General features: G+C 37.9%; 1 protein-coding gene across 5 annotated transcripts in view; it reads right to left on the bottom strand.

Moving 5' to 3' along the window:
* ZMYND11 (zinc finger MYND-type containing 11) overlaps window positions 1–27,047 on the bottom strand; it is a 107,928-nt gene that overhangs the window by 10,846 nt on the left and 70,035 nt on the right. For 3 of the 5 annotated variants that reach the window (XM_057416529.1, XM_057416526.1, XM_057416527.1), the window contains 9 exons: window positions 19,881–19,925; window positions 16,908–17,069; window positions 7,778–7,855; window positions 7,279–7,371; window positions 5,703–5,790; window positions 3,538–3,593; window positions 2,756–2,833; window positions 2,095–2,213; window positions 78–285 (listed from right to left, as the gene is read on the bottom strand). In XM_057416529.1, the coding sequence (XP_057272512.1) occupies window positions 78–285; window positions 2,095–2,213; window positions 2,756–2,833; window positions 3,538–3,593; window positions 5,703–5,790; window positions 7,279–7,371; window positions 7,778–7,855; window positions 16,908–17,069; window positions 19,881–19,925 (927 nt within the window). The remainder of the gene's footprint in view (window positions 1–77; window positions 286–2,094; window positions 2,214–2,755; window positions 2,834–3,537; window positions 3,594–5,702; window positions 5,791–7,278; window positions 7,372–7,777; window positions 7,856–16,907; window positions 17,070–19,880; window positions 19,926–27,047) is intronic. The other 2 variants (XM_057416528.1, XM_057416530.1) reach the window with 2 other exon arrangements.

The raw sequence follows: 27,047 nt of genomic DNA on the forward strand, positions 1-27,047 counted from the left end.
GAAGATTAATCAAAACCATGTCATCTTTGTACCCTTTAATAAATTGCCCTGGTTGCTAATACTGTGACAGCACTCACCTGCTCATTGCTGGTGGAAGAGATACTTGACTCTGCCTCCTCTTCCCCCTTATCCTCATTCTTTGATTTCCAGAATCTCCCCTCGCGAAGGAAACGCTGGTGCAGTTCCAGCTCATCACAGGCCTTCTTCCACCCCATACTGCGTTTCACGTGCAGCCGATGGATGTTAACTGTGATGTCTTGAATGTTTTCAGAGGGAATCCAGGCCCTTTTGAATACACAGTACAGACAGGTTTGGAAACATTACATACAGGTGACATGAGAAAATTACTTCAGAAGCAGTTTTTCACAGTAGCCAATCACTGACAATTCCTTTTTACCCACATTTTTTTTGTATAATCAATATGAATGACAAAAAAAAAAAGAACTGCACTGTGTTATTATAAGCATTTGTTTGCTGTGGGCGCTACGGATGAAAGTCTCTTTCATTTTTGGGGAGCCATACACTGCCCCCAGCATCAACAGCTGTCAGATCTCCTACCTGCTCTCTTGCTAAATGCTCTGAGTCAGACAGAAACATCTTTACTGACTGCTCATATGCTAACAGAATTTAGCCCTTGACCTCTTTTCTAAAACTGTCAAGGAATGTACCAAATTATCACCTTGAATAGAGACATTTTGTAGTTTGGGCCCCTGTCTATCAAGACTGAACATATGTGGGGACTCCTGCTCTTTGTGAATGACTTCACACCAGTGACTTGGTTCCAAAGGTACTTTGTCCTCTTAAATATTTTCAGAGAGTTCACACAGAGTTAGATGGACAGCTCTTGACATTTTGAAAGGTTATACCAAGCAACACTGGACATAAAAGAAAAAGAGTCACTGCCATGTATATCTATATAACAGAGTAAATACTCAAAAAATTAAATGTCTGTGGACATATTCTCAATTCTTTCTATTTAAATATCAGTGAAGTCAAAGAAACAATGCTAATTTACACCAACTAGGAACAGGGCCTTTCTTCCAAGTCCAGCACAGTAACTAAGTGATGGCACTCCAGTAAAATGTATTTTGCCTTTTCTATCAGCACATGTTAAAGAAGTTACAAGCACCTCATCTCACAAATGCATGGTACTTTGCTAAACAGTCTGAAGCTGTATGAACTTAATGCCAAAACTACTGAGATAAGCTGTATTTGGAAACATTCAACGTAAATCATTCTGTGATTGAGACACAAATAAAGATCCTTTATCCACTTTATGCTATTAGAAAATCATGGTAGTTCATACAACAAATGGAAAGGTGTTACACATTCTGCAAGCTACACTAAAACCGATTTAAATAAACAACCTCATAGAACTCTTGTTACTGAACTGCCTAGGCCTTTTTGGGATGCACCAAAATACACTACCTTCCCAACAGCCATGAATTACTTACAAATGCCTCCTCTCCTCACATCACAGGCATGTAAATCAAACAGAAAAAAAAAAAAAAAGTAGATCCACTCTAGTAACACTATAACCTTACCCAGCTGCTGAACAAACAACAGGAGATGGAAGTAAAAGCTGAGCTAAGAGTTAAGTTTGCAGGGTAAAGAGTTACTCTCTGAAACTGCAAACTGGCTCACAGTGGGAGCTCTGTTCTAGAAATGAGACAGAAAGATTTGTGATGTATATTGTATTACTAAAACACAAAATTGCAATGTGCCTGCTCAGAACAGAAAATAGAAGAGAGTCAATACTGCTGGAGGTAAGAGTATATTTCTGTCCAATTTTCGTCTTGGCCTGGATTAGCAGGCTGCTACTGATTTGACGGAGCAGTTGAAGTTCGCTTGCTTGCTTTAATTAAAATGGTATTAAGTAACATCCCTATGGCAAATCTGGAAAGAGAATCTCAGAGCCATTTGGCAACTTCAGATGTGTTAGACTGAGCTTTAGATTTTCTGAAACAATTATGGCAGAGTATTCAGTCTTTCTAATGTTGGCAACTAGCAGAGCCAGGACTTACTACATGATAGATGAGATAAATTCTTTTGAGTATTGTTTGTAAAAAGCAGCACATGGAATTAATAAATTACCTTTGGTGGTGATGGCCAAAAAAGCGAACATCAACTTGATTGTCCTCTTTTTGCATGACTTTGGCTGGCCAAAACCCAAAGCCTTTCATTTTGGCCCAAACCAGCTCATGATTAGGTATCTGGAAAAAATGTTGTATTTATTATTGTATATGAAGTATTATATTGATATCTCCCACAAATATTTTGCTATAATACTATGCTAGTATTTTAAGAATATGGTTGCTGTTTATGTCTAGTGTTATTTTCATTTTTATCTTCTCACGGTGCATATTTCCCTGTTAAATGTATTACTTCGATCAAAGTAAAAAAAATACACTCTGAAAAGGGTGTAACTGTCTATTGAAAACAGAGATCTTACGCAGCCCCAACATTAAACTTGTCTTAATAGCTTCATCCAGGAGTAAAGTTTTATTTCTGTCAGCTCCTTATTTTCTTGTGAAACTGTTGTAACTGGCTGATAACCAAGTTTCATAACCTATATTGTTACAGCTTTGAAGTTCAATCAACATTTCACTTGTGTAAAATATCTAGGCTTACAGACTCTTAACCATGCTTTTGAAACAAGCCCACTTAAATGGAATAGTCAATGCATTAATGATACCAAAACTACAAGCTTTTATACCAAAAAGCAAACAAATCAAAATCTGTGTCAGCAACATACACAAGGATAGCAGAACCAATTGTCAGGTCGCGCATTTGACAAATAGAAACAGTTCTTGCAAAGCTGCAGCTCATCCAGCTGAAAAACAAAAAAATAAGGTAAATAAGCCCCAAAAAATCCTTTTTATGCAACTTCAGTAGTATCCCTCTCTCTTATGTAGTAAAAGTTTTCAGCCCTGCTTGCTGATTTAGTTGAGTTTCTTCTGTCTGTGCAAACTAGAGGTGTGAAACTGAGGTGAGCTGGGTGAAAGACAAGCTGCAGAAATCTTATTCATGTTTCAGAGAAATAAAGCAGTGGGAGGAGACCAATTCATGTCTTAATGATTTATTATATCTAAAATGCAAAAAATAGTTCTTTAAATTCATCAAATATTTAAAGTACATTCTGAAAGAAGTAATTTAACTCTAGAAATGGAGAAAGTGAGAGAGCTCCCCAGCTTTATTTTTTGGTCTCCTCTGAATGATGAGAAATGTTTCAATGCCAATAACAGAATTTGGTAGGAATCTCACCTCAGGTTCAATTCATATTAGCAAGTACAATTATTTCTAACACAACTATATATTACTAGATTATTTTCAAATCTAAGATTTGATTACTGGTATATTCCATATGATAGTCTAATTGGAAAAAAAAGAAAAAAAGAGGAATACTGAATCAGCTGTTAGAAAGTTAAGGGAAAATTTATAATAAACTTCAGAGCATTTTAACTTTTGCAATATGAATAATAATTTTCTTAGGTTCTGAAATGAAAAGTATTTTGTCTACATCTTGGTACTACTTACTTCATGACATGTGTCTTTGTAAAGCATCCTTGCTATATCAGCTTGTTCACTATCCGCTATAAATTAAAAATAAAGGGTATGAACAATCACAGTATGATCACAGTGCTCACAAAGATTTGCAGCTGTTATTGCTATGATTTTCATGCTATAATTGTCTGGCTTGAGAATACAAACCATAATTTAGTTACTTGGATAACCCTTCTATTTAAAATTTTGTAACAATCAGTTTTGTGTTTGTTTTCTGTTTCATATTTATATGCAGAAATACCATTGGGAGCTTTTAAATTCAACAATACAAGTACACATCTGAGAAGCAGCAGCAGGGACACAGGGCTGCTCTTAACAAGGATCCAATTTCTTTCTCTCCTAGCGTCTCAATGACATGCTGCAATTGTCCTAAAACATGGCTCTCTCACTACTTGGGAGTAACACAGGTACAATCACATAAGCATTTCTGCTCAGATTAATGCTTCACAGACTGTTTCCCTTTACACCTGTTTCTTTTCCTATTAGTATATTCCCACCCCTTCCTACAATGACACTGCAGATCTTCTGATGCTGCAAATAGACTGGTTCCACTCTCCTCCCAGTTTTCCTGAATGTGGGCTGTGTCTGCAGGGAGGAACCACATCCTTCCTGAAATGATGGCATCTGTTACATCTGGCTATAGCTTCTGGACGCGGTGGAACTGTTTTTCCACTTCCAACCAGATTGTCCCATCAGCCACTTTTTACCTTCCCAGTAACTAACAGCTTCTCTAATGCCTGTATCTCCACACAATGCAGCAGCAGGATACCTCTAGTGTGGAGGTAGCTGTATTTTCTGTCACAATATGGCAGATATGGTCCACAAGTGAAAAACAGAACCACAGAATCATAGAATGGTTTGGGTTGGAAGGGACTTTAAAGATCACCCAGTTCCAAGCCCTGCCACAGGCAGGGACATCTTCCACTAGACTACATTGCTCAAAGCCTCATCCAGCCCGGCCTTGAACACTGCCAGGAATGGGGCATCCACAACTCCTCGGGGCAACCTCTGCCCAGTGCCTCACCATCTTCATAGTGAAGAATTTCTTCCTAATATCCAATCTAAACTCACCGATGCATCTCATCAGGTCCCATGGGCTTGTGCACCTTCATGTTCCTTAGATGTTCTCATCTTTTCCTACAGTTCTTCATTCTCCAAGTCCCTGCCTTTGCTTTCTGCAACTTGGGCAGGGTGGGAGGAGCACTTGCAAGTGAAGACCAAGGCAAAAAAGTACCTCAGTCTTCTCCATATCCCAGGTAACCAGGTCTCCTGTTTCCTTCCAGAAAGGGCCCACATTTTCCCTACTCTTCCTTTTATCACTGACATAACTACAGAAGCTTTACTTGTTGCCTCTGATGTCCCTGGCCAGATTTAATTCTATCAGAAATTCAGCTTTCCTAACCTGATTCTGGGTGGCTCAGACAATTTCTCAGTATTCCTCCCAGGCTACCTGTCCTTGCTTCCATCCTCTGTAGGCTTCCTTTTTGTGTTTGAGTTTGTCCTGGAGCCCCTTGTTCATCCACACAGGCCTCATGGAGTTTTTGCATGATGTCCTCTTTGTTGAGATGCATCCATCCTGAGCTCGGATGAGGTGATCCTTGCATATTAACCAGCTTTCTTGGGCCCCTCTTCCCTCCAGGGTTTTATCCCATGGTACTTTACCACGTAGAGCCTGAAGAGGCCAAGTCTGCTCTCCTGAAGTTCAGTGTAGCAAGCTTGCTGTGAGCCCTCATCACTGACGTGAGGATCTTACTATAGTGTATCTACAGTGTGTCCATAGTACATATTTCTGCTGACACAGCACATAAGAGTTCAAACCTCTTTTTAGCTTAGAACAGTGTAAGTCTACTGGCAGAAATCTGCAGTATAAACAGACTTATGACTTAGGCTGCAGAAGAAACAGGATGGCAAAGGTGCAAATTCCCACTAACAGCTTTAGGCAGAGAGTATGAAAATAATTGCGTAGTGAGTGGGCCAGAAAAGACCCTGCAAAGTCCTCTTGCAGCTTGCTTTGATTTTTAAGGGCCCTCAAATTACTTCATCCACACTTATCTAATACCAAATTCAATCCCCAACTTGTGAGTTTCCTACAGATAAAGAAGGATCACATAAAGTAAGCAGTTAATGTAGTACTTTACCTCCATAGAAAATCACTGTGTTGTGTAGAAGCAGCTGAGCATCTGCTTTGAACTCCTCATAACTCCTGTACTTTCCTTCATTTACTTTCTACACAAAAGAAAACATAGGACTGTGAAGAAAACTGTTAAAGTCCTGTACCCATTTTTACGCAGAGAAGCTTTCACAGAAATCTGCATTATGCAACACAGATCAGACACTGCCTTTCCTGCACACAGAAGGAATACTTAGAACTCTGACATGGTTTGTTAGTACCTGAACACTGGCTGCATTGGTCCCTTTATGCAATAGCCAGAAGTAAAATAGATGCTCTAATACTTGACTAAGTTTATAAAGCAATTCTCTTGGTTGTAACATGGTGAACCTGGGCCAGCTTGACCATAAGGTGTGATCCAGAACTCTTCTTCAAATTAAAATACATTCCCTGAGGTGAAGGCTTTCATGCCTTAGAATACCAGCTAGTTTCAGAACAAGTCTGACTGCATTTATTCTTCACTTGACAGTCAGCGCTTTTTGTGATGAAAGCTGATTGTCTTAGTCCTTCAAACTCTTAACAAACTCCTAACAACTCCTAACTTATGCCTACATGGAATCATGCAGGTCATTTTCCTAGTATGTTCCTTCATCTGATAAGGAATGCAGCATTTTCAGTTGTGCTCTGTCAAGAACACCTATGAGAATTCCAATCATCAAACATAACATCATCAGCTTCTAGGATGCTATCATGGCCAAAAGACCTTCTTTGGAAGCAGGTGAAGGTGACACAGTGAAAGGAAGGCCTGACCTATTTTCAGGCTCACCTAGTGTTGCCTGTACTTTAAGCCAGCCAGTACTGTTGGTCTCCAAAATTGTCAGTGATCCTACTCTTTATCCATGTGTTTCAGTAACAGTAATAAAGCAAAGGCTTTTCACATCTGTGGTTTAGAGGGCAAGATGTACAACAGCACTACATAGTAATCCAGTTGCAGCAGTGAATAAAGATAAATACGCTGTTCATTTTGGTCATGTGTAGTTGACTTACATGAGTCATGATCAGACCTTTAGTTCAGAAAAAAAGGACAACATATTTACTAGTACTTTATTTTTGGAACAATTAATGCAAAACAGATGTTTTGAGTGAGTTTTGGGTTTTCGTGATAAACAAAAGGATTGTTCTTTATGAATCATGTAGATGTTTATGAAGTTGACACCTACACAAGGGCATAATGACTAAAATGGGAACATGGTCATAAACATTGGGCCAGATATGCAAACATAGGCACTCAATACTGTATTCAGTGACTTAGATAAAGGCTACTTAAGATTTCAGCTGCCTACAGCTCCTCGCGAAACTGTAGTACAAAAGGAATTGAGGATACTCTGTTAGAAAATCAGGCACTGCTCAAAATGGTTTTACTTGGTTACTTATTTATGAGGAAAAGTTTGAAGTTTTAAGCTCCCGTATCCAATGCTGGATACAATACTGAAATACTGATCATAAGGAGAATGAAACAGGACTAGTGCTTTAGTCCTTAAGGTTTATCTTCACTGTTAAAAGATACCATAAACATGTGGAAGTTACAAAGCAAGTCACTCTACCTCCTGTATGGTAGGAACGTCAACAGCTGAGTGCACCAGCCTTCTATACATTGGGTGTTTGTTGTCCTTCCCTTTCTTGTTTAGATCTATAGCCTGAAAGGACCATGAGACAGTGTAAGTTATTGCATTTAAATCTGTCTAGAACAAACATACAAAAAAAAGATTAAAAAAAAAAATGCAATAGTTTGGAATATTTCAGGTGGGAAATACACAAGGCCGAACTGTGGATCCACAGTATGACATGTGCCTAAAACCTGAAAAAATGTCAATTTCAGAGGATTCACAGGCCCATGGCATAAACTTCTCCAGCCAGAATGATACTAATCTGAGCAATGAGACCTGATAGTTATATGCTGAAATATACAAAAGGCCTATGACAGGAGAAATAAAATGACACCCTCTTGTAGCCCTCCACCCTGCACAGCCACACATAACCAACTGTAACACATCCTGTACAGTGCAACCCAACCTTCCATAAGCTTCCCTGTTTCAGACTCACCCGCTCCTTCATACGAGAGACTATGAATCGTAGGTATGTGCTCATCTCTTGTTTACTTGTGTTTTTCTTCTTGATACTCTGTCAAAGAAAAACAGTATCATATTATTATTTTAAACTTGACTATAAAATTCATCCAATAGAAATCTTCTTTGCATCACAACATTATTTGAAAAGGTAACTTTGAATCACATGTCACACAACCTTTTTAAGAAAAATCTTTTCTGGGAAATTAGTAACACTAACATGCCACAACAACTATATTTGTTGCTCTGAATTATGTCCGAGCTGAGGACTTCAGCTACATAAGAATTACAGCTTTTATTTCCAGTTGTATCCATATCACATTGCCAGAACCTCTCATGTAAAAGAAGTGTCTAATTAGAATAAAACGATGAAGAAAGGCATTTTAGGGAGCAGGTTAAAATTTATTTGTCTTTTGATTAGCAAGACATTAATATATTCACTAAAATAAATTCTTTTCAAAAGAATATCCTGTACCACCTACTAATTATGTGCTTACTAGGCAAAATAACACTGTCTAGGTGGAAGCCAAATAGGCTCTAGGCAGCAAAAACTCAGAGCACTTTTTAGGGCCTGAGAAACATAGCAGTTGATTTTTTTTGTGGTTCTTCCTTAATGAAATCTAATCCAGATTCTGGAACACAAACTGCTTCTTTTTAGCATTTCAGGATCAAGAGTTCCACCCCTCCACCCCCACCCCCCTCCATTTTGGATCAGTATAGATACTTATCCCTAGGCTTCAAAGTCAATCCAGGCTAGTGGAAAGCACTGCATACAGAAAATGTGCTGCTAAAGAGAGGGTGCCTCTCTGCAAATGCCTAGCATGCTCTTACAAACCAGCCTTTCCAGCTCCAGGTCACAGCACCTGTGCAGTTATGCATGGCCTTACAACAGCTACCTGAAAAGTGCTATCTCCTCCTTGCTCTTGCCTACAGTAGCTCTACAAAACAAAAGCAGAGTGAAACAACAGCATGGGTTTGAGTTTTATCATCCTGAAGTGATTTCTAACTGCTGACATCGTTTGCAAAAAACATTTACTCCTTCTCACACCTCTGAATGCACAGAGTGCAAAGCCGAGCTCTCCCCTTCTCATGCCTCACATGACGACCCGTATGCTGTGTGGACCAAACCGGCTTATCCTGCATCCTCAAATTTTGACAGTCTTTAGCGAGATCCATATAATTGTGCAGATGACTGTTGCTTAGCAAACATGAGAAAAAACAGGATCCATGTTCTAATAGGTAGCTAAAAGAGGTATGAGGCTTATGAATTACTAATCACTAGAAGAGTGCTATTTTTCACTGAATTACTTTATATATAACTCTGAACATATAGAGGGGTCAGACTCATTGAGTACAGAGCAACTACTTGTACATATTTACTCAGCAAAAGTGAATTAACATATTAGCACCTAAAGAAAAATGACAGAACTTGATTGTGTCTCATTTACTTATATTCCTCCTGCAAGCCACTGAGGACAATAAAAATCAAAGGCTGGCCATTGTGCTACAGCAAGTGCGCAACCTGTACATCTCTCTTACTACCTCCTCCTTAAATCAAAACTGTAAACAGAACTACCAATGAAGCTGTTTATTTGATTGTTTAACGCTATGCACAGAATCATTACAAACTGTGCTGAAGTACCAGTTCAGTCATGAACCTATATAGATATTACAGTATGCATAACAACACTACAGCTTTTTCCAGACAGGACACTACCACTGCTGGGTAAAACTCACTGTTGTGGAAAGGGCCAGCACCAGGTCTTTCTAATACTTACAATGCCTGTAAATACTATTTTCATCATATTAATGGTTCCCTGACCTTCCTTCTAAATTCTGGAAGGAGTCAGACTTTTACCCTGCACTGTATGTCTGAATCACCTTCTGTATATTCATGTTTTACATTGTCTGCTGTGAGAATGTGCATTCTGCTGGAATTCAGTTCACCCATTTAGTTTTGCATAAACCAACATTGCTGCTGCAAATTCAAACCCAAATTTGCATTAAATTATATGCATTACGAAACACTGCTGTCATTTTAGGCACTGGAGTGCTAATGACGCAGCATTTTGAAAGACTGAAATTTATTAGGACACAATAAAACTCACTTGCACTGACACCTCTTTTTTTGACATGGTTCTCAATTTATCATCCTTTGAAAGTATTTCAGCATTCATGTGAACCATTTTTCATGCCCTACTGGGCAAGACAGTTTGTAAGAGACTGTGTTGAGATAGATGGTTTACAGTCCTATCCTTCAGATCACGAGAAAGGGTAGATAGCTGGCTTTGTATCGTTATTGACATCAGCAATTAATATCATCTTAAGCAGCAATGAAAATGATATAATTAACTTGACAATTCAGGCAAATTTGAATTTCTCCCCTTTTCCTTCAATTCCCTACACTGATTAATTTAAAGCAAAATTTGATTCCCAGGTTCATCTACTAAATATTGAAAGGTAATAAATTTGGGGAATTGGAGCCTATGAGCCAGCAAAAATGTCTTTTTATGGCAAGGTGGCTCACTCTTTGTAGAAAGCGAGTTATTATCCAACTGCTTCATTCACTTTTCAGCAAAGATTAGCCCTTTAGGAGGTACCACTCGCACATTCCTTGAAAGCCATAATGGAAAATGTGTAACTTTTTAATAAACCCCCCCTACTTTCTATTTTGAAGACTTATAGTGTCCTCAGAGAAGTCAACCTAGAGCCACTTAAAGCAAGAAAATAGGGGATATGATTTACATAATATCTATATTGCTCTGACATAAGAAAATACACCTATTTTCAGGTCCCTTTTTAGCCAGAGTGATATATAAGCAAGTATAAATAAAAATTAGGTCTTTTAATCTCCTACTTTGGGGAAACAAAAACAATGATGGTGGCTTGTGAATCTACAGAAGTGCAAACATCCGCTGTGTATCTTTTCCCACAGTCAGATCTACTAACATACTCCAAGCCTTTAACTACAAGTTTCTTTTACGGAGTCGGCTACGATTCAATCCAGCCCCAAAAGATTTTAAGGATCTTTATACTTGTAGATACCCTATCTGTGGGATGTATTATCCTAACATAAGATTGTACTAGGTCTGGCTGGGATTAAGTTAATTGTCTTCACAACAGCTCATATGGTGGTATGGCTCAGATTTGTGACCAAAACACTGTTGATAACACACTGATATTTTAGCTCTTCCTGAACAGTGTTTGCACAGTATCAAGGCCTTTGCTGTTTATCACTCTGCCTCCACAGTGAATAGATTGGGAGGTTTGCAAGAGGTTGGGAGGAGATACAACCTGGGAGATAACCTGAGCTAACCAAAGTGATATTCCATGCCATATGATGTCATGCTCAGCAACAGAAAGGGAGAAGAGAGGGTTTAAGAGGGCTATCCATGTTTTGCTTGGGAATTGGCTGGGCATTAGTCCAGCTATGGAGGGTGATGAGTGATTGCCTTTGAAGCACCTGTTTTGTTCTCTTTCTCTCTTTTTCCTTAACTTATTAAACAATTTTTATCTTGACCCAGAAGTTATCTTGATTTTACTCTTCCTTTTCTCTTTCTCTGTCCCACTGGGAGTTGGGGAGAAGTGAGAGAGTCTGCGTTGTGCTTAGCTGCCTACCGGGGTTAACCTAAAACAAGGATGATACCTAAGTTACACTGTTTTGAGTATTTTTTTTTAGAGAAATCTGCAGCCTTTCTGCTTTGAACCAAGATAAATTGAAAGGCTTGGTCAGACATACGCGTTTACATAGGGAATGTAGGAGAGAAGTAATAACCTTACAATAGCAATCCTCCTGTAGAAGATTAATGAGACATGGTAGGTGGAAGGCCAAGGCTGCAACCTAACTCTTTGCTTATGGGTGCAGGAAATACCTTATATATGCCTTATTCTCTGCAGCACATCTATTTCCTAGAAGCTGGTTCCTGAAGGCTGGATTTACATTTCTGTTTATATTCGATATTCCAGATTAATAATACTCCTTAGCTGTTAAAGAGGGTAGCAATATATTGTATTGTGCAGGTGTGACTTGTTTAGCAATTTGGACATGTTTATGGTGCAGGAATTCACTACAAGACTTTACGAACCACACAAGGTTAGCAGCAGCTAGGGACACTGCCAGGAAACACCCCATCCTTCAGTAGCACCTTTTACAATGGAAGTGACTATCCTTTGCACTCCAAGTTAGCATGTAGCTTTCAACTCTCAGGGTGACAATGGCCACCATGCTGCAGTTGTTGCAATCTTTCATTTGAAGAGAAAAAAACAGAGCAACTCTAAGAAATGTAAGGTGTTACAGCCAGCATTCTGTCTAGCTAGAAGCATTTCAATTAAGCTTTCTCCCTGTAAAAAAGCTTCTGTTTCCCTATAATCATCCATTAACAAATTTATTTTGTTTCCTCTCTTAACTGTCATGTGTAAACACATATCAAAGAGCTTCACTTCACTTAGTGATGGATTAGGTGAAGGCTGCTCAATGACAGATACATGTTTCTAGGGTACCAGTTCCATTTTCATAAGCAATTCAGGTTTCCAGTGGTATATCTGCAGAAGGGAACTATGTGCATGTCTAACATACATTCACCACTGCTGTTTAGAAACTCCTTGCTTTACCCACTGGTCCTTGGATTTTTTTAGGGCTTAAATTTCCAGAGGAATTTGGTACTACATATGGAAACCTTTACTGCTCTGATGCCCTCTGAAACTTCCAACCCTCAGGTCCTCAGGTTTCCTGTACCATTAAGAAAGGTATGCAGGCACACAGGATGTGTCTCAGAATAACCAGTGCACCGTATGCCTCAAGCAGCATACAGAAAACCATCTGCCTGAGCAGAATATGGCATATGACTTGCCTCTTTCAGGACCATGTAGAGTTAAAAACTAGACTTTACAAAGCATTAGGTGCTTTTGGAAAGGTTACAGCTAAATCCACAAATTGCTTTGTACTTGTATGCTGCATTAAGCACCTTCTGAATATGAAGCATCATATGCATTAAATACACTTTTAAGTGCACAGAGAAAGTGGTAGGAGGCTCTAAGTTGAGGTTTCCCAGTTTTGTCATTGCTGTGGACAAACTCCTTTACACTTTTTAAATACACCCTATGCAGTGCCCAGTTCTGATGGCTCCCTGACTTATTCACGGGTGCATGCAGCTGAAAGGTGAACAGAAGTGACCTGCCAATGACTAACACCTCCTGAGGTATGCACTCTGCACACTGAGCCATGTGGTGCTAATATTAAGCCTATACTGGAACTTCTCTTCACCCACCAATCCGTGGCTATTATTTGTGAGATTGTGCCAAATCCTGTTTACAGAATATGTTTCATCATAAGGCTATCTAACTCCTACCAAAACACACCATAAGAAAAGTCAGTAAAGCTATGTTCTTTCTTTTCTGTACTCTACATTAACCATGCTGACTGACAGCTAGTACCTAAAACCCGCCGATCTAAGCACTTGAGTTACTTAAGTAACCTTCATCTTTTTGTGCTTCTAACTTTCTACTGTTTGTCATTCTCACTTGTCAAATTATGTCTAAAGTTGATTGTGAACTGCATGATGGTGTATTTCTATGTACTCTATGAAATGCTTAGTACAAGCACCAGAACTCAGAAATAGCCTATTTATAGAATACTGAGCAGCACAGCATTTAATATCTTAAGTTCTATAGTTTACTTTGCTCTCTTATTTATAAAAATCAGAAGTATTGGAATACCCACTATGATAGGTAAATTGGTTATAATTTCTTGAAAAGTACATGCATGAAAGATCAATCTCTGATCAGATGATTGCAAAAACTTTAGGAGTCAAGTGAAACCATACGGATAATGCTTTTTGTTTCACAAATCAAAATCTACTCTTCTGGGACAAACAATACGTCACCATGCATAAATTTGTCTTTCTATAAAATTATTTTAAAATCTGATTTTTTTTTCAATGAGAAATATTGTTTACTCCTATATGTGATCAATATTTTCCTATTCAGACTTTTATATCCCTGCCCCCCCAAATACTAGCATTTTTGCAGTACTTTCTGTAGTCTTTAGGTGCTAAATTAACAGCTGGAGAAAATTAATTTCCTCCTTTTATCTAACCAAAGAGTAGCAATAAATGTACAAGTCTCCTACATAGATTGAGCTGACTAACCCTACCTTGAACGGACCATTCCAGTAGTGGGGAATGTAACCTCTAAGTTAATTCAATATTGAGTCTTTCTCTTGTGACCTGTCTACCAGGAATTTTGCTGATAATACCAATTTATTTCACTTAAGACAATGATTAGTCAGCAGCCAGGGAAAATTTTCAATCACTGCAATGTGGTTTGAATTGAACTTTGTTTGACTCTTGACTCCTGCTGAGAATTATGGGTACAAAATATACAGATTGGTACCATCAAGTAGAAAAAAAAAAAAGGCAGGAACTGGACACTCTTACTTATGGATTCAGTGGAGTAAAACCACCAGCAGGGAGGCAGAGTTCAGAGTAAGGTTTGCAAGGGATTGTTATAAACATTAAGGGAGCAAAAATATTTTAAAGTTATTAACAAATCCTTGGCAATGTCCTTTATAAAACGTTTCTGAGTAGTCAAGTGTGCAAGATAAAGCTGCACAGGTTGATTGAACTAGTACAACCAGCAATTGCGAAATGAATAATCCAAAGGCTTGCTGACCTTGGCAGCATTACAGAAAGCAATCTTTACATAAGAATGATGTGGTCCTGCATTATTTCTCCCAATATATTAAGTTTCAAACATACCTTAACTTCACCTTTGCAAAGAACTTTGAAATCCCTAGGTGAAAAGTGCTATGTCCATTTTCAAGAATAAAGTATGAAAATATATGCATCTCTTTGTCCTAGCTATTACTTTTCTTGAATGTACACATTTGCTGCTGATAATGCAAAGTAAATCCTATTACCCTTATGCTAGATAGTTAAGCTCTGTTACATCCTCTGGACATCAGCCATGGCTCTTCAAATTACCATAGTTTTGTTGAATATAGGCCTCTCTTGCTTTTAAAATTAAATTAGAGCAGTCCTTTCCTAAGAAGATGGGGAGAAAGTAGTGGAAGAATACCGAAGCCTGACACAAGGACATTAACTCCCATGCTTCCTTTACTTCCAGGGTCTGTGAAAGCATTAGTCCAAGTTTTCAGAATTAGGGCTTGAAGTGATTTGGATTAATTACAAAGAAAATAAAAGCTTCTAGTACAGTGGAAAAAGGATGCCATGGCATTCAAGGTGCCATTATTCACAAAACCAGGCTGATCATCATCTGAGGCACTGAGCAAGCCAAAGATCTTTGGGGCTCGAAGTATTTAAGAGCCCCTCCTTTCCCCCTCTCCCCCCCCCCCCCCAAATTTCTCCTTAGTCTTTCTGCAACAAAAACGGGAAGACAGACACAGTGCACATGGTCTGATTTTTATCAAGGTAAACATTTGTTTAATGTCCTTGCCATTGTTATTGTCAAGGATTTTAAGGCTCCAAGATGAAAGTCGAAACTGTTCTCAAAGCTGACCATCCTATGTATCTGTGCATATTTCATGCAATTATACAGCATTTCTGCTCTGACCATAGCTATGTTATAAGATATTTTACAAGCCACCTCATGTACAAGGTGGCTAAAACCATTTGCATTCACTACTCTGGTGTCACCGAAAATTACTGGTAGACTGGATCCAGTTTACCTAATTTTAACTATTTATAACAATCAATAATACTTATTATAAAAGCCAACAATTATTAAAGAGATTTATTTAAAATCTGAAACCAATTCCCCTATATATGGTCATTCTTTATTCTCAACAGTGGCAATATTGAGTAGCTAAATTAAATGCTGATAATTCAATATGGAGAGATATAGTACCTGAACTTATTGTGCATGTTCTTATCGTACATGTCCTTATTCTTGACTGGTTTGTTTCCTGCCACTACTTCTTTCTCATTCCTTTACACCTTCTTGGGCAGGTTCGATTTTCTTGCTAGTTCCCTAAACCCTGAGAACTCCCAGTCTGAGGCAACAGAATTTTTACAATCAGTTCTAAGGTAACATCAGTTAGAAAGTGCTGTTTTGAAACAAAACAATCTATTTGTTTTCAAAAACCACTATTCTGTACTATGAAGTGCCTGAACCCTTACATTCCTTGCAGCACAGATCATCTGAAGGCCGGTCTGCTGCTCTACATCTAGACCAAAGCTTTTAGCATGGGAATTTCTTCATCCAGCAATCCAAAGTAGAGTGCAACTGGCAATTTTACACCATTCTATACCAATAATTTGATCTTAAACACTCATGTGTATTATTCCCTCCATTTAAGGAAGCCTAGGAATGTGCTCCACTAGGGGAGGTGATGCGGAGATGACAACTGTAAAGAAAAGTACCTGGCTGACTCAAGGCCAGGTACCAGGAAGCACCATCCTGACTAGAATGTTTAGTCTTCTAATGACATGTAGGCAACACACCTGCTCATTCTTCAAAACTATGGATAAAAAATACTCTTTCCTGTCTCCCTACCATACTCATCAGAATAACAATTTTAAAGAAAAAGCAATATAGATAGGTTGCTATGACTGAAATCCATATTAGCCTTTTTGGCACCAACAGAATCCACAAATGTAAACCAGAAGCAGGATTTCACCCCATATTTTTTTATACTGCCCTTATCAGTAACAAGACTGTGGCTTTGTAATGTAAAATATAATTCCAATAAAATATTAAAAATGCATTCATCAAAATACAAAAAAGTTACATTATGATTCATTAAAATGATGTTAAGTAAAGACAGTAGCATCTTATACAGCAATTTGCTTACTCATGTTGAAAATTTCACAATATACTGCATTCACACGTGGCATACAGACGTACACACATTCCCACACAGTATACTGTGTGTTCAAATGTATTAGCAAAACTTGCTGGAGTCTTCAAAAATGACCATCTGCTACATGAACCATATTTTGGTATCTCTGTATAGATGCTCTAGTTATGTACCATCATTTCAATATTCAGTTCTTTATCCATTGACCTGGCCAGACCATCTGGATACCTTAATGAATCTATTAACGAATATCAATCCTCTAAGCAGCACATGAAATCTCGTAGGTACTCACCCTGCAAACTGGGCACTGCCAGTGACTACTGCTGTCTCTAAGCCTGAACTCATCAGACAAACACTTGGAATGATACACACGAAAACACAGGTCACATATCAACACCTCTCCAGGCAAATGGCATTCAAAACAATACCAGTCATGATTTTCTGTCTCCCAGTCCTACAAAAAATACAAAATATTTTGGTATGACATTTTGTCAAAATCTGCAGGAACTAAGAACAAAATTGATATGTCTTGAAATCCAGCAGCAATTAGACATTATAAACATTTTAAGAAGTGTATAATGTTTAAAAAACAGGGGAAAACCTACATGCTTAAAGATCTTCATCAATTTAATACACACTAACTCCAATAGAATAAGAATGCCAAGTTTTACTTTTTTCAAGTGTCTGATTGGTAACAATTTAGAATATGAGGTCTGTCCACAATGAAAAGTGGGTTTGTTTTCTACCTTCATGTAAAACACTACTTGTTCTCTCTGTATTAGACTACAAACAAAAGTTTGCGCACCTCAACAGACCATACCTATTTCCTGGGACTATTTCCTCTTGTTTTGATTGTTACATTATATTTTCAACTGTAATTTTCTCAAGGGTGGTCCCTTCCAGTCTTTACTCGCTTAAAACTGACAACCTATCAGCATCAAAATATTGAGTTACAAGAAATAAATGAAATCATGAACCTACTACTGCACGAAATGCTTCTGCTAAGCAATCCCAATGCAATTAAAAAAATAGAAAATGTTTCACTTGCAGTGCCCAATAGCACAAGGCTTATTCCTGAAATATTCTACAGAGGATAAAGGATATGGTTCTGCTGATGCACAGATGTCTTTAATACACTCTTCCCTGAAAATTCAGCCCCAATGGCCAAATTCTGACCTTTGAAACATGTGCACAAGCTTTGCTGAAGTAAATGAGAGCAGCATGAGTATAATTTAGAGGATGATTTTGCTCTAGGAATCTAGCGCACTAAAACCAAGCAGAATTGCCAGTGGCCATCGTTCAATCTTTATGTTTGTTATCTGAAATGCAACACTTTTCCCTATACTTAGAAGGCAAAATAGCTGTCATATCTCAGATAAAACTCCCAATACCTTTTCATGTCAAGTGTCACTTTTCAATGGGTTCAGATCTCTGAAAAAAATTACTCTTATTCTTCAATAAATTATTTTGATAAAAATCTGATGAAGCTATTTTTAACATGATATTGTAAAAGTGGAGTTAGCAATTCCCACCAGCTGCCAGAACTGGCATTTGTCTGATTCTCATTTTCCCATGCCTGGGAACTACGGTCATGCATGTCCTTGTGTGAGAGGCCTCCTTAAAGGAGCAGCGTAAGATGTGCTACACAAAAGTGGCACTTCCAGTCCCTTATGCTAAAGAGCAGCTGTGTTGCGCATATAGTTCATCTGACCAGAGATTTAGGGAGAGCCACAACCAAGCTTGCCTACACTAAAGCTTATACACCATGAATGTTGCACTGCTGGGGCAGTACGTTTAGGTGAAAAAAAAAACAAACAAAAAACAAAACCCAAATAACCTTTAACCAATGATTTCTGAACTCAGAACTTTGCCCTCCTTTGTTGTTCAGAGTAACAGTGTAACTTGACTCTTCTATCGTTTCTCCTCATTTAATTTTACTTGCCAATTCTGTGTATCTCAGACAAAAATAATAATACCATAAAATTTGGCTATAAAGAACACATTTTTGCTCCACAAAATCTTTCCCCTTCATTCCCTTTCACTACAAAATCCAGTGACAGTGAACTTTGGCAGTCCTTTCATTACAATATTTCAGAAACAACTAAAGATACTGCATTGTTGATGTACTTGATTTGCTTGTAGACTGAAAAAAAATCAGAATAAAGTATTGCTTTATGCTTCTTTCATATTAACTGTAATACATCTTCTTTGTGAAACAAACAAACAAACAAACAAACAGACGGTAATAAAGAGCCAATTAAGCAAGAAAAAGAATCAGTTTTGAGTAAAGATCTGCCCAAATAAAAATCAAACTGAGAGGACCCCAGTAGGTCCCAGCTACTGACAGAATCAGGATTCCAGTATTCTTAATTTTTATTCATAGTAGTTGCTTATTGGTATATTCCAGATATTCCATTGTTAGGAAATATGCTGGCAAAGAGATGCAGAATTTCATAAACAGACGGAAATATATTTGCTGGCAAGAAAAATCATACAGTCAAGCCAGAAACCATGACATTAAATAAAACACCAGAAGAAGCTTCCTTCAGTATTCACACTGTAAAGTTTTGAAAACATCATTATTTCTAAATATTATCACCCACATTTTTAACAGAAAAGATTTTTAGTTTAATGCAGTATATTTAGTGCATAAGTATATAGAAAACATTTATTTGTGCAACAGAATTGAAAAGTTAAAATAAAGGCAATAAAAAAGGTACATAGTTCTTGTGAACAACTGCCCTTTTGAGTTCAAGAGCAAGGTCAGAGGCATTAATTTTGCTCCAACAGTAATGAAATGCTATTATTTCTCTCAGTTTACATAAGTTTGAACGAGAGGAGAATGTGCTCCCAACACACTTCTTTTTCGTGCAGGAGATCAGATTCATTTAAACAGCTCAGACTCTTGACTGTCAGTGCTCGGGATAGCACAGGTCAAACTCTCCACCAGCTGCACACACGGTTAAGTCTGCATTTACAGAATACACCACCAGGTGTCATCAGCCACTCCGAAAATGACTGATTAAAGGGCAACCATTGTAACAACATCTTGAACTGTAACATGTGAGTAACCACTTCCAGCCCCCAAGAGAGAGAAAAAAATCATCAAACTACATACATACATAATGCAGACTAAACTCAGAATTGGAAGTGATATGGATGATGGTGGTGGTTAATATAGTAAACTAAGCTATCCTAATGGAAGACAGAAACGTAATAGAAAATATGACAGAGTTCAAAACCACATAGTGCAAAAATTGTTCACCTTGTTTTTTGCTGCTGTCTGGGAAAAAGGCTGCATACCGTAGGCCTTTCAAAATAAAAACAAAACAAACTTTGTATCTATACTGTAAGCCATCCGATTATCAGGATATACACAAGGCTAGAAAGAATTCATGCACAGTGACCATGAAATCAATTGTTACTTCTAACATCTGGTTGCATACATATCCTCCTGCATTTCTGGAAAGCTAACTAATGCTTTCACCACAATTTTTTTCTTTAAAATATCCCATGTACTTATATCATTAAAAGAACCCAACACCCATCTTCTTCCCCATATACACACCCACCAGTAGGCCAACGTAAAAATCAAAAAGAATATTAATTATTGTTAATTAATGCATTCTCTTTGATACATAAACCTTCTCTGAGCATCTAAAAAAGATCCCTGTAACATAATTTACTGCATAGGGAGCAGCCCCACTAAAATGAAAGCAACACCGTCTTTGTTGCGTATTACCAAAGATTAAGCTACCACTTTACCAGTAACACAGTCCTTATTAGTGTATAAAAGGTGCTACATTTTCCTGGGGCCATGCAGAATGGAGGAAGTCCACCACGGGGACTCAGTTTGCCAATACCCTTATTTCCTGATGCAGGGTGGGGAAAGCCTCTTGGATCACTGTGCTAGCAGACAAAGGGAATCCTCTGCCGGCAGCACCTGGCTGCCCAAGTTCAGCAGTTCAGCGGTACCCAGTGACTGGCCACAGCCCCCAAGATGGAGTAGATTTGGCAGCAGTGCTGCATAGCTCAGATGTAACAGGAGGCCTTCCCCCTTCATTCTACTCAGCTGCCCATTGCATTTGTAGATACATGCATCAGCAGGGCAGCAAATGTCTGTTTGGGGGATTGTATTTAATAGCCAAAGAGCTCTGCTCAGTTAAGCAGAGTGGGATCTTGCAATGATATAGGTCAACTGTGGTCACCTGTTCTTTATATTCAAATCAGTCACACATTATATCATAAAGGTCACTTTGCACTGACATGAACAGTTGAGATTTCTCAGCAACATGAATGAAACAATGCAGCAATTTTAAAAATAAATCTTAATTTATGACCGACAGGTAAGCTTACTTTTTTTGATTTGTCTAAAGTGGGTTGTCTTAAAGCAAATACATAAATTTATTCTGAAAGTACAGAAAAATAACATGGGACAGAAAATGTCAGGCTATCCAGAACATTTGACAATTTAAATACAGATAAACCCAACAGAAAGGAATGAATCACCATGTCGTAGCCTTTACTGTAGAATAAAATATATAGTTGTTGTCAAGGAAATAATAATTTTAGTGCATAAAGAAAATGCCCATTATAATGCAAATGTACATGGAAAAGAAATGCTTACTCATTAGTAATGGAGATTTACTTAGCTGTAATTGAAATAGGGAATCTGTATGTTGGAGAATGTGACATCCTGCTGTACAATTACCATACCATTAAGTAGGAGATGTGAAGCACATACTGACAGTAAAATTAACAGTAACTTAGAGGTCACAATTGTAACTATTAGGTCACTTCCATACCTTAGCAAGCTCATAATTATTGTAAGGAAAAGATGTAAAAACAATTAGTAAACTTTTATTTTCCTATAAATTATATGTAGACATAGCATATCAAAACAATCTCTCTTTCTTAGACTTTGTCTATAAGGAACACTTCGCCTTTTTATAATGCATATTCCATTAACATAGCTCATTTCTTACCTGTTAATCTCTTTTCTCCAAGTCCCTTAATGGTAGCCCAGATAGTTGGTATAAAGTCACTCTACTATCAGGTGGAGAGAGGAAAAGGGAAGAGGGAAATAGGCAAAACTCTATTCATGAAACTCCCTTATGGGGATTTGCTGGTTTCACACTGTTGAACTAGATTTCCCAAACCATCCAAATTACGGTTATCTTTTGTACCCAACCAGTAAGCTAAGAAAAAAAAAAAGGGTCACATAGATGGAAAAAACAATTATAAGTCAGTTACCTCTTTGGAGAAAGTATGTTTATTTATGGATAGTATACATACAGTTCTGTTGTCCTAAATTCAATATGACACAAATGAAGGAAAGTGTTTTCTATGTTGTCCATGGTTCCCAGCATTTCCTGTGTGACGCTTGTCTCATAGCACTCTTTGGACCTCTATTTTCCCCAGGTATTATGTTTCAAATGTTTCTCCAGAGTTTCTTTGCTGCTTATATATGCCTTGCTGTTGTGTTTCTCTGTATCTCTCATCTACACCTGACGCACACACAGCTCCTTCCAGATCTCTGGCATTTCAATCAGACCCACCTGTGCACAAACTCAGGGTTATCCCTGTGTAGCGTCTATGCTTTAAAAGTCCCTAGAGCTCCAGCTGTCCAGCAGATAAAGAATTTAAAAGTTTCCCACAGTTAGTCTAAAGGAAGAGTTTTAGCAGATACAGAGTAGATTTCATTTGCTTTGTACTGTAACAATACTTTTGGTCTGTCACTGTGGTTGAATCTAGAACGGCAACAAGGTCCATGCCAGCAGAAAGAATTAATTTACAGAATATAAGCTATTTTAAAATATAAGTATTCGAACACTACATTTATTTTCAGAAGTTTTTGAATCACAAACCAAAACTTTAGTGTAATCTTTTTCTGACTATTTCATAGCCTTTTAAAAAACTGAAAAGGATCTCAATGAATTAATTCCTATTTCTTTGACATCTGTTGAGATAAGCCATGACCAATTTGAGGATATAATTTCTGAGGCAAATGTTCCGGATGTTAGCATTTTAGCCTTGGGGAACAACTATAAGGGACACTTCTTTACCTTCTCCTCACCTTCCTCAGCTTTAACATCAGAGTTCTTTCAATTTTACCACCTTCAGCTAAGAAAGAAGCTTTTAAAATCCTGGATTCTGCTGTTAAAATTTCTTTGTTGGCCTTAAGTAAATCTTCATTGGAACCCAACAAAGTTAACTACCAGTCCACATCAAGTAAACATACATTAAAAGAAAAGCCTCCCACAAGAACTGCATATTACTTCTTTCACATCTTTAATTTTGCTTTAGGTTTTCCTACCTGCATCCATTATCATTATAGGAAGTCATTTCTATCATCTGTACTTAACATTTCGTATTTCAAACTTTCTGCTGTAAATGAAAAGCCTTTATTATAATAATAAGTGTTGATACTGCATTCTTGCATGGGTGTATCTACCATACCATCATTGTTCTCTGGTATTCCAGTCCCCATCTTAGGAGGCCTCAGATACACTGCAGGAACATATGCCCCCATTCACTTTGAACAAAGCACCATCTATTTTTTTCTAAACACATTCCCCATTTTTAATCATTCAGTTCCTTTCTGTCTTTTTCATGCAGCATCTGTTCCCATCAGAGCTTTCCCAATTAGACATGAGCTTTACTATAGATAATTGTTAAAATTTTGCACTGCATTTTGCAGTCTTTATGAGTCATGAATATAATGTTACCTATGCACATTCCTGTCCTCCAGTACAAAACCTAATGGAAATGCTTCTTACTTTTACAATTGCTGTAAATAGCTCTGGCACATTTAAACTATTTGTCTGTTCACCAATACTTCTCTCAAAGTGTAAAAATCAGAACCTGTGCCCCATACAAAAGGCAGTGTGAAACAGGCTCAGACAAGAGTAGTTGGAAATGTTCAACCATGTTCAGCTTTGAAATGTCTTCCCTTGCCACTGCTTTTGCAATAGCCTTAAACTTTGAAGTAACTGCTCTGTGGTAAGAAAAATGTTACAAAATGTGGCTGTTTAGCTGTAGGGCTGGACAGATTGGAGCCTTATTCCTTTTTTTTTTCAGAGGAAGGCTATCATTTGCACCTTGTATGTACATACTGGTCTGATTTTTAAACAGGCGGTATCTTGTTGCATACAGTAGCTAGTAAGAAATTTGCAGCTCATCATGGATCTCAGGTAGATGTACTGGTTTTCACTCAGCCACTAAAATGTGTCAAGTACTACATGGGTAGAACAAACATTACGTGTCATGGAACACCACTCCCAGTATTTTTTCAAACACAGTGGGGACATCGCATATGTTTTTCGCCAGAGGTCCCAGCCTGCTGTGAGGGCAGTCCTCCTCCTGCCCTTTGGGTCAGCCTTCTCTTCATGCCACAGCATCCCTGGCTCCATCTATTCCTTAGCAGGTGTGAATCTTGCAGCAAATTTCTGTTAGTAGCCCACTGAATCTGCTTTTATCTTTTCATCAGAACAACAGGTTAGGTTCCACACTGAAGAAGGCATGCTTGATTCCTTGATGGCTCTGAGGAATTACTCCATCTTTGCAGCAGGTAAATGGTGAGCTAGCTGTTTAATAAAGTATTTTCCTTTCACAATTGCTGTACAGGGTCCATATGTGATCAGGATGATTGCTTTACCACAGTCATCCTGTGTTTTACATTTAATGTTGGAGTAATGCATTAAAGAAAATTCAGCATCAAAATAAGCTCATTTTCTCCCCCATAGTTTCCTAGTATATATATATTTACTAGATACATTTCATCCTGTTTTGCATCCATTTTTTTTTTCCCTACTGCTTTTTCTCATCAAAAGTGCTCAGCAAACAAACAAGCATCCATCCCTTCTTCAAAGTGAAAAAGACTTCAGCAGCTAGAATCCCTTTACGAAAATTGTTTCACTTTATCTTCTCCTTCCTTTCGTAGAAAACTACCACAGCAGGTAGCTACAATGATGTGTGCTTTTACAGACAGGATAATCTGTCCATTGCAAATCAGCTGCCTTTATAGCCCTTTCCTTTGATGACCTGGACTTCATCTTTAACATGGATTTTCATGAACTGACTCTGAAAGATGCTTCATAGGTATTCTTTAATCGTATTTTATCACAAAGAAATCCAAAGCAATTATGAGTTCACATATCCTCAAAACTACCTAGGTATCTTGCTTAATTTCAAGTACTATCTATTTCTATCTATCTATCTATCTATCTATCTATCTATCTATCTATCTATCTATCTATCTATCTATCTATCTATCATGGCCAAGATTTTAATGATCTCAGCAATTAACTGTTGGGTGGTTGGTTGTTTAATCATTATTTTTAACTTCTTTCATTTTAGAAATCCATTTTATTCTAAAAAGAACCAACACAAAACCGTCAGTCAGGAGATAGCCCAGAATCTTCTTCTCCATAGCGCATATTAATCAGAGACATATTTATAAGTTTGTGATAATCCAATTTTATTTTCTTCACTGTTTCTTCTTCTCATGCATTGATGCAGGAAGACTCAGGCTCTTCAGTGAATTTCACAGCTTCTCAGAACACTTTTGGATTTCTCTCATTCAGTTTAATCTGCAAGCCTAAGTTTGTCTAATTAATTTATTGCCAGTTTGTTTTCTGTTTCTGGCAGAAGCACCAAAATCTTCTCTGGATTCCTGCCAAGACAGGTAGATTTTTATTCCCTTTCCTACCTTGTAGTTACATTCTCGACAATTCAGGGTGATAGGCTCCAAAGTATAGAGCCAGCCTCCAGCTCCCAGAGCTAAAGAAGTGAAGATTTTTCAAGAAGTATAGTGGTACGCCAGCAGGCAAATTAACTGCTAAACCCCCTGTCACGCTTATCTTCTCAGCCTATGAGCTGTGTTCCTAAAGTAATGAATAAGTCTGTTTCCCTCCCAAGAAGATCATGTTTGTGTAGCAGCAGTTTACATTATTTGAGGTGAGACAATACAAGTACTCTCCTCCAGGATATAAAAACCAGAAAATAGCTTCAAACAAAGGTTGGTGGTTTTTTTTTTTCTTTCTTCACGTTCCAAGTGAGTTCAAGTTTAATAGAAACTTTCAACTTATCTCCTGAGAAACTGGATTCACTTCTGCTATTAATGTCACCATTTTTCACTTGGGTTGAGCCAAGAAGAGGTTTGTAGGCTATTTTCATTAGGGAGATAAATCAGTGATGGAGTGAAACATTTATTAGGTGTAATGCCTTTTATTTCTACATTATGCATGTGGAGGTTTTGTTCCCCTAGAAAGGGGATGAATCCAGACCAGAAAAAAAAACATCTCTTTGCTTGCAGTTCCAAGTCTCCTTCCAAGAACTGTGCACAAAAAGGGTCTCCCTCCCCTGTTCTTTCTTAAGATGTGTTTACATTGCTTTTCTGGCATTATTTTCTCCATGGAATTTTGTAGTGGTTTTCTAGGTTGATGTTTATGAACACAACCTGAAATATTTCTGCACACAGAAATAGTTCCTCCAAACCAACAGCAGAACCTCCTCGTACACACTTTGCTTAAATCTCCAACTTCTTGTCCATGTCCCCTGTGCTGTAAGTGTGGCTGGTATTATTTCAGCTATCAGTGATATAAACTCACAAGGGCTGCATCTATTGTGAATGAAGCACGAATATGAGTAAGCCCATCAGCGTCAGTAAAGTTTCATTTAGTGACCAGCATGACATAATAATAAAAGCTCCAAAACAGTTGCCAGAGATGCAGAGTATACTAACCCACAATGTTAGTAAAAACATCCCTACTAGGTCAGGGTAGGCACAAAAGAGGTGTTATGCATGTTTTCGGAACAAACTCAAGATGGACTGATCTATGTCATCTGGTCCATTAGAATAATTTAAGTCCCATGATGGAAGCTTTATACACACTGGTTTACTTCAAACCCGTAAGTAAACTATCATTCTTCAAAACACCTTTTCAATTAGAAAAAACATCCTGTGAAATCTGTGAACAACAGCATCAGTATCTCAGCTTCACAACACTTAGTGAAAGCCTCAGAGAAGAACAGAGCATTACGCTGACTGGACTTTAAGAAGTCAAGTTGGCAAAGCTGGGAGAGGCAAGTGAAGATGCTGATGAAGTTGTTTTACCAGTTTAAAAACAGCATCATCTCTTAGGAGTGTAATAAGATGGACTTCACTAGTGTCATCTTTGGTAATACAAAGATCCTCCCAACAGTGTGAGCTCCTTTTTCAGCGGATGAAAACTAAGGATGAACAGAGGAGAGGGAAGAAATATTCCTGAAAAGGTGGGAACAGAAAACAAAAAAGACTGGAAAAAGAATACAGAGAATTCTTCCTGATTCTTAATCCAGGTGGAGACAGGAAGAGCCACTGGAACGAAAGCAAGGCCATTCTCATGAGCTGTGTGCTAATAGCCTTAATGTAAAAACAAAGGAGGGGCTT

Source organism: Pezoporus wallicus, unplaced genomic scaffold, assembly GCF_028554395.1.
Source record: "Pezoporus wallicus isolate ANWC-B61680 ecotype Strahan unplaced genomic scaffold, APGP_CSIRO_Pwel_v1 contig_3847, whole genome shotgun sequence".
NCBI classification, from domain to species: domain Eukaryota; kingdom Metazoa; phylum Chordata; class Aves; order Psittaciformes; family Psittacidae; genus Pezoporus; species Pezoporus wallicus.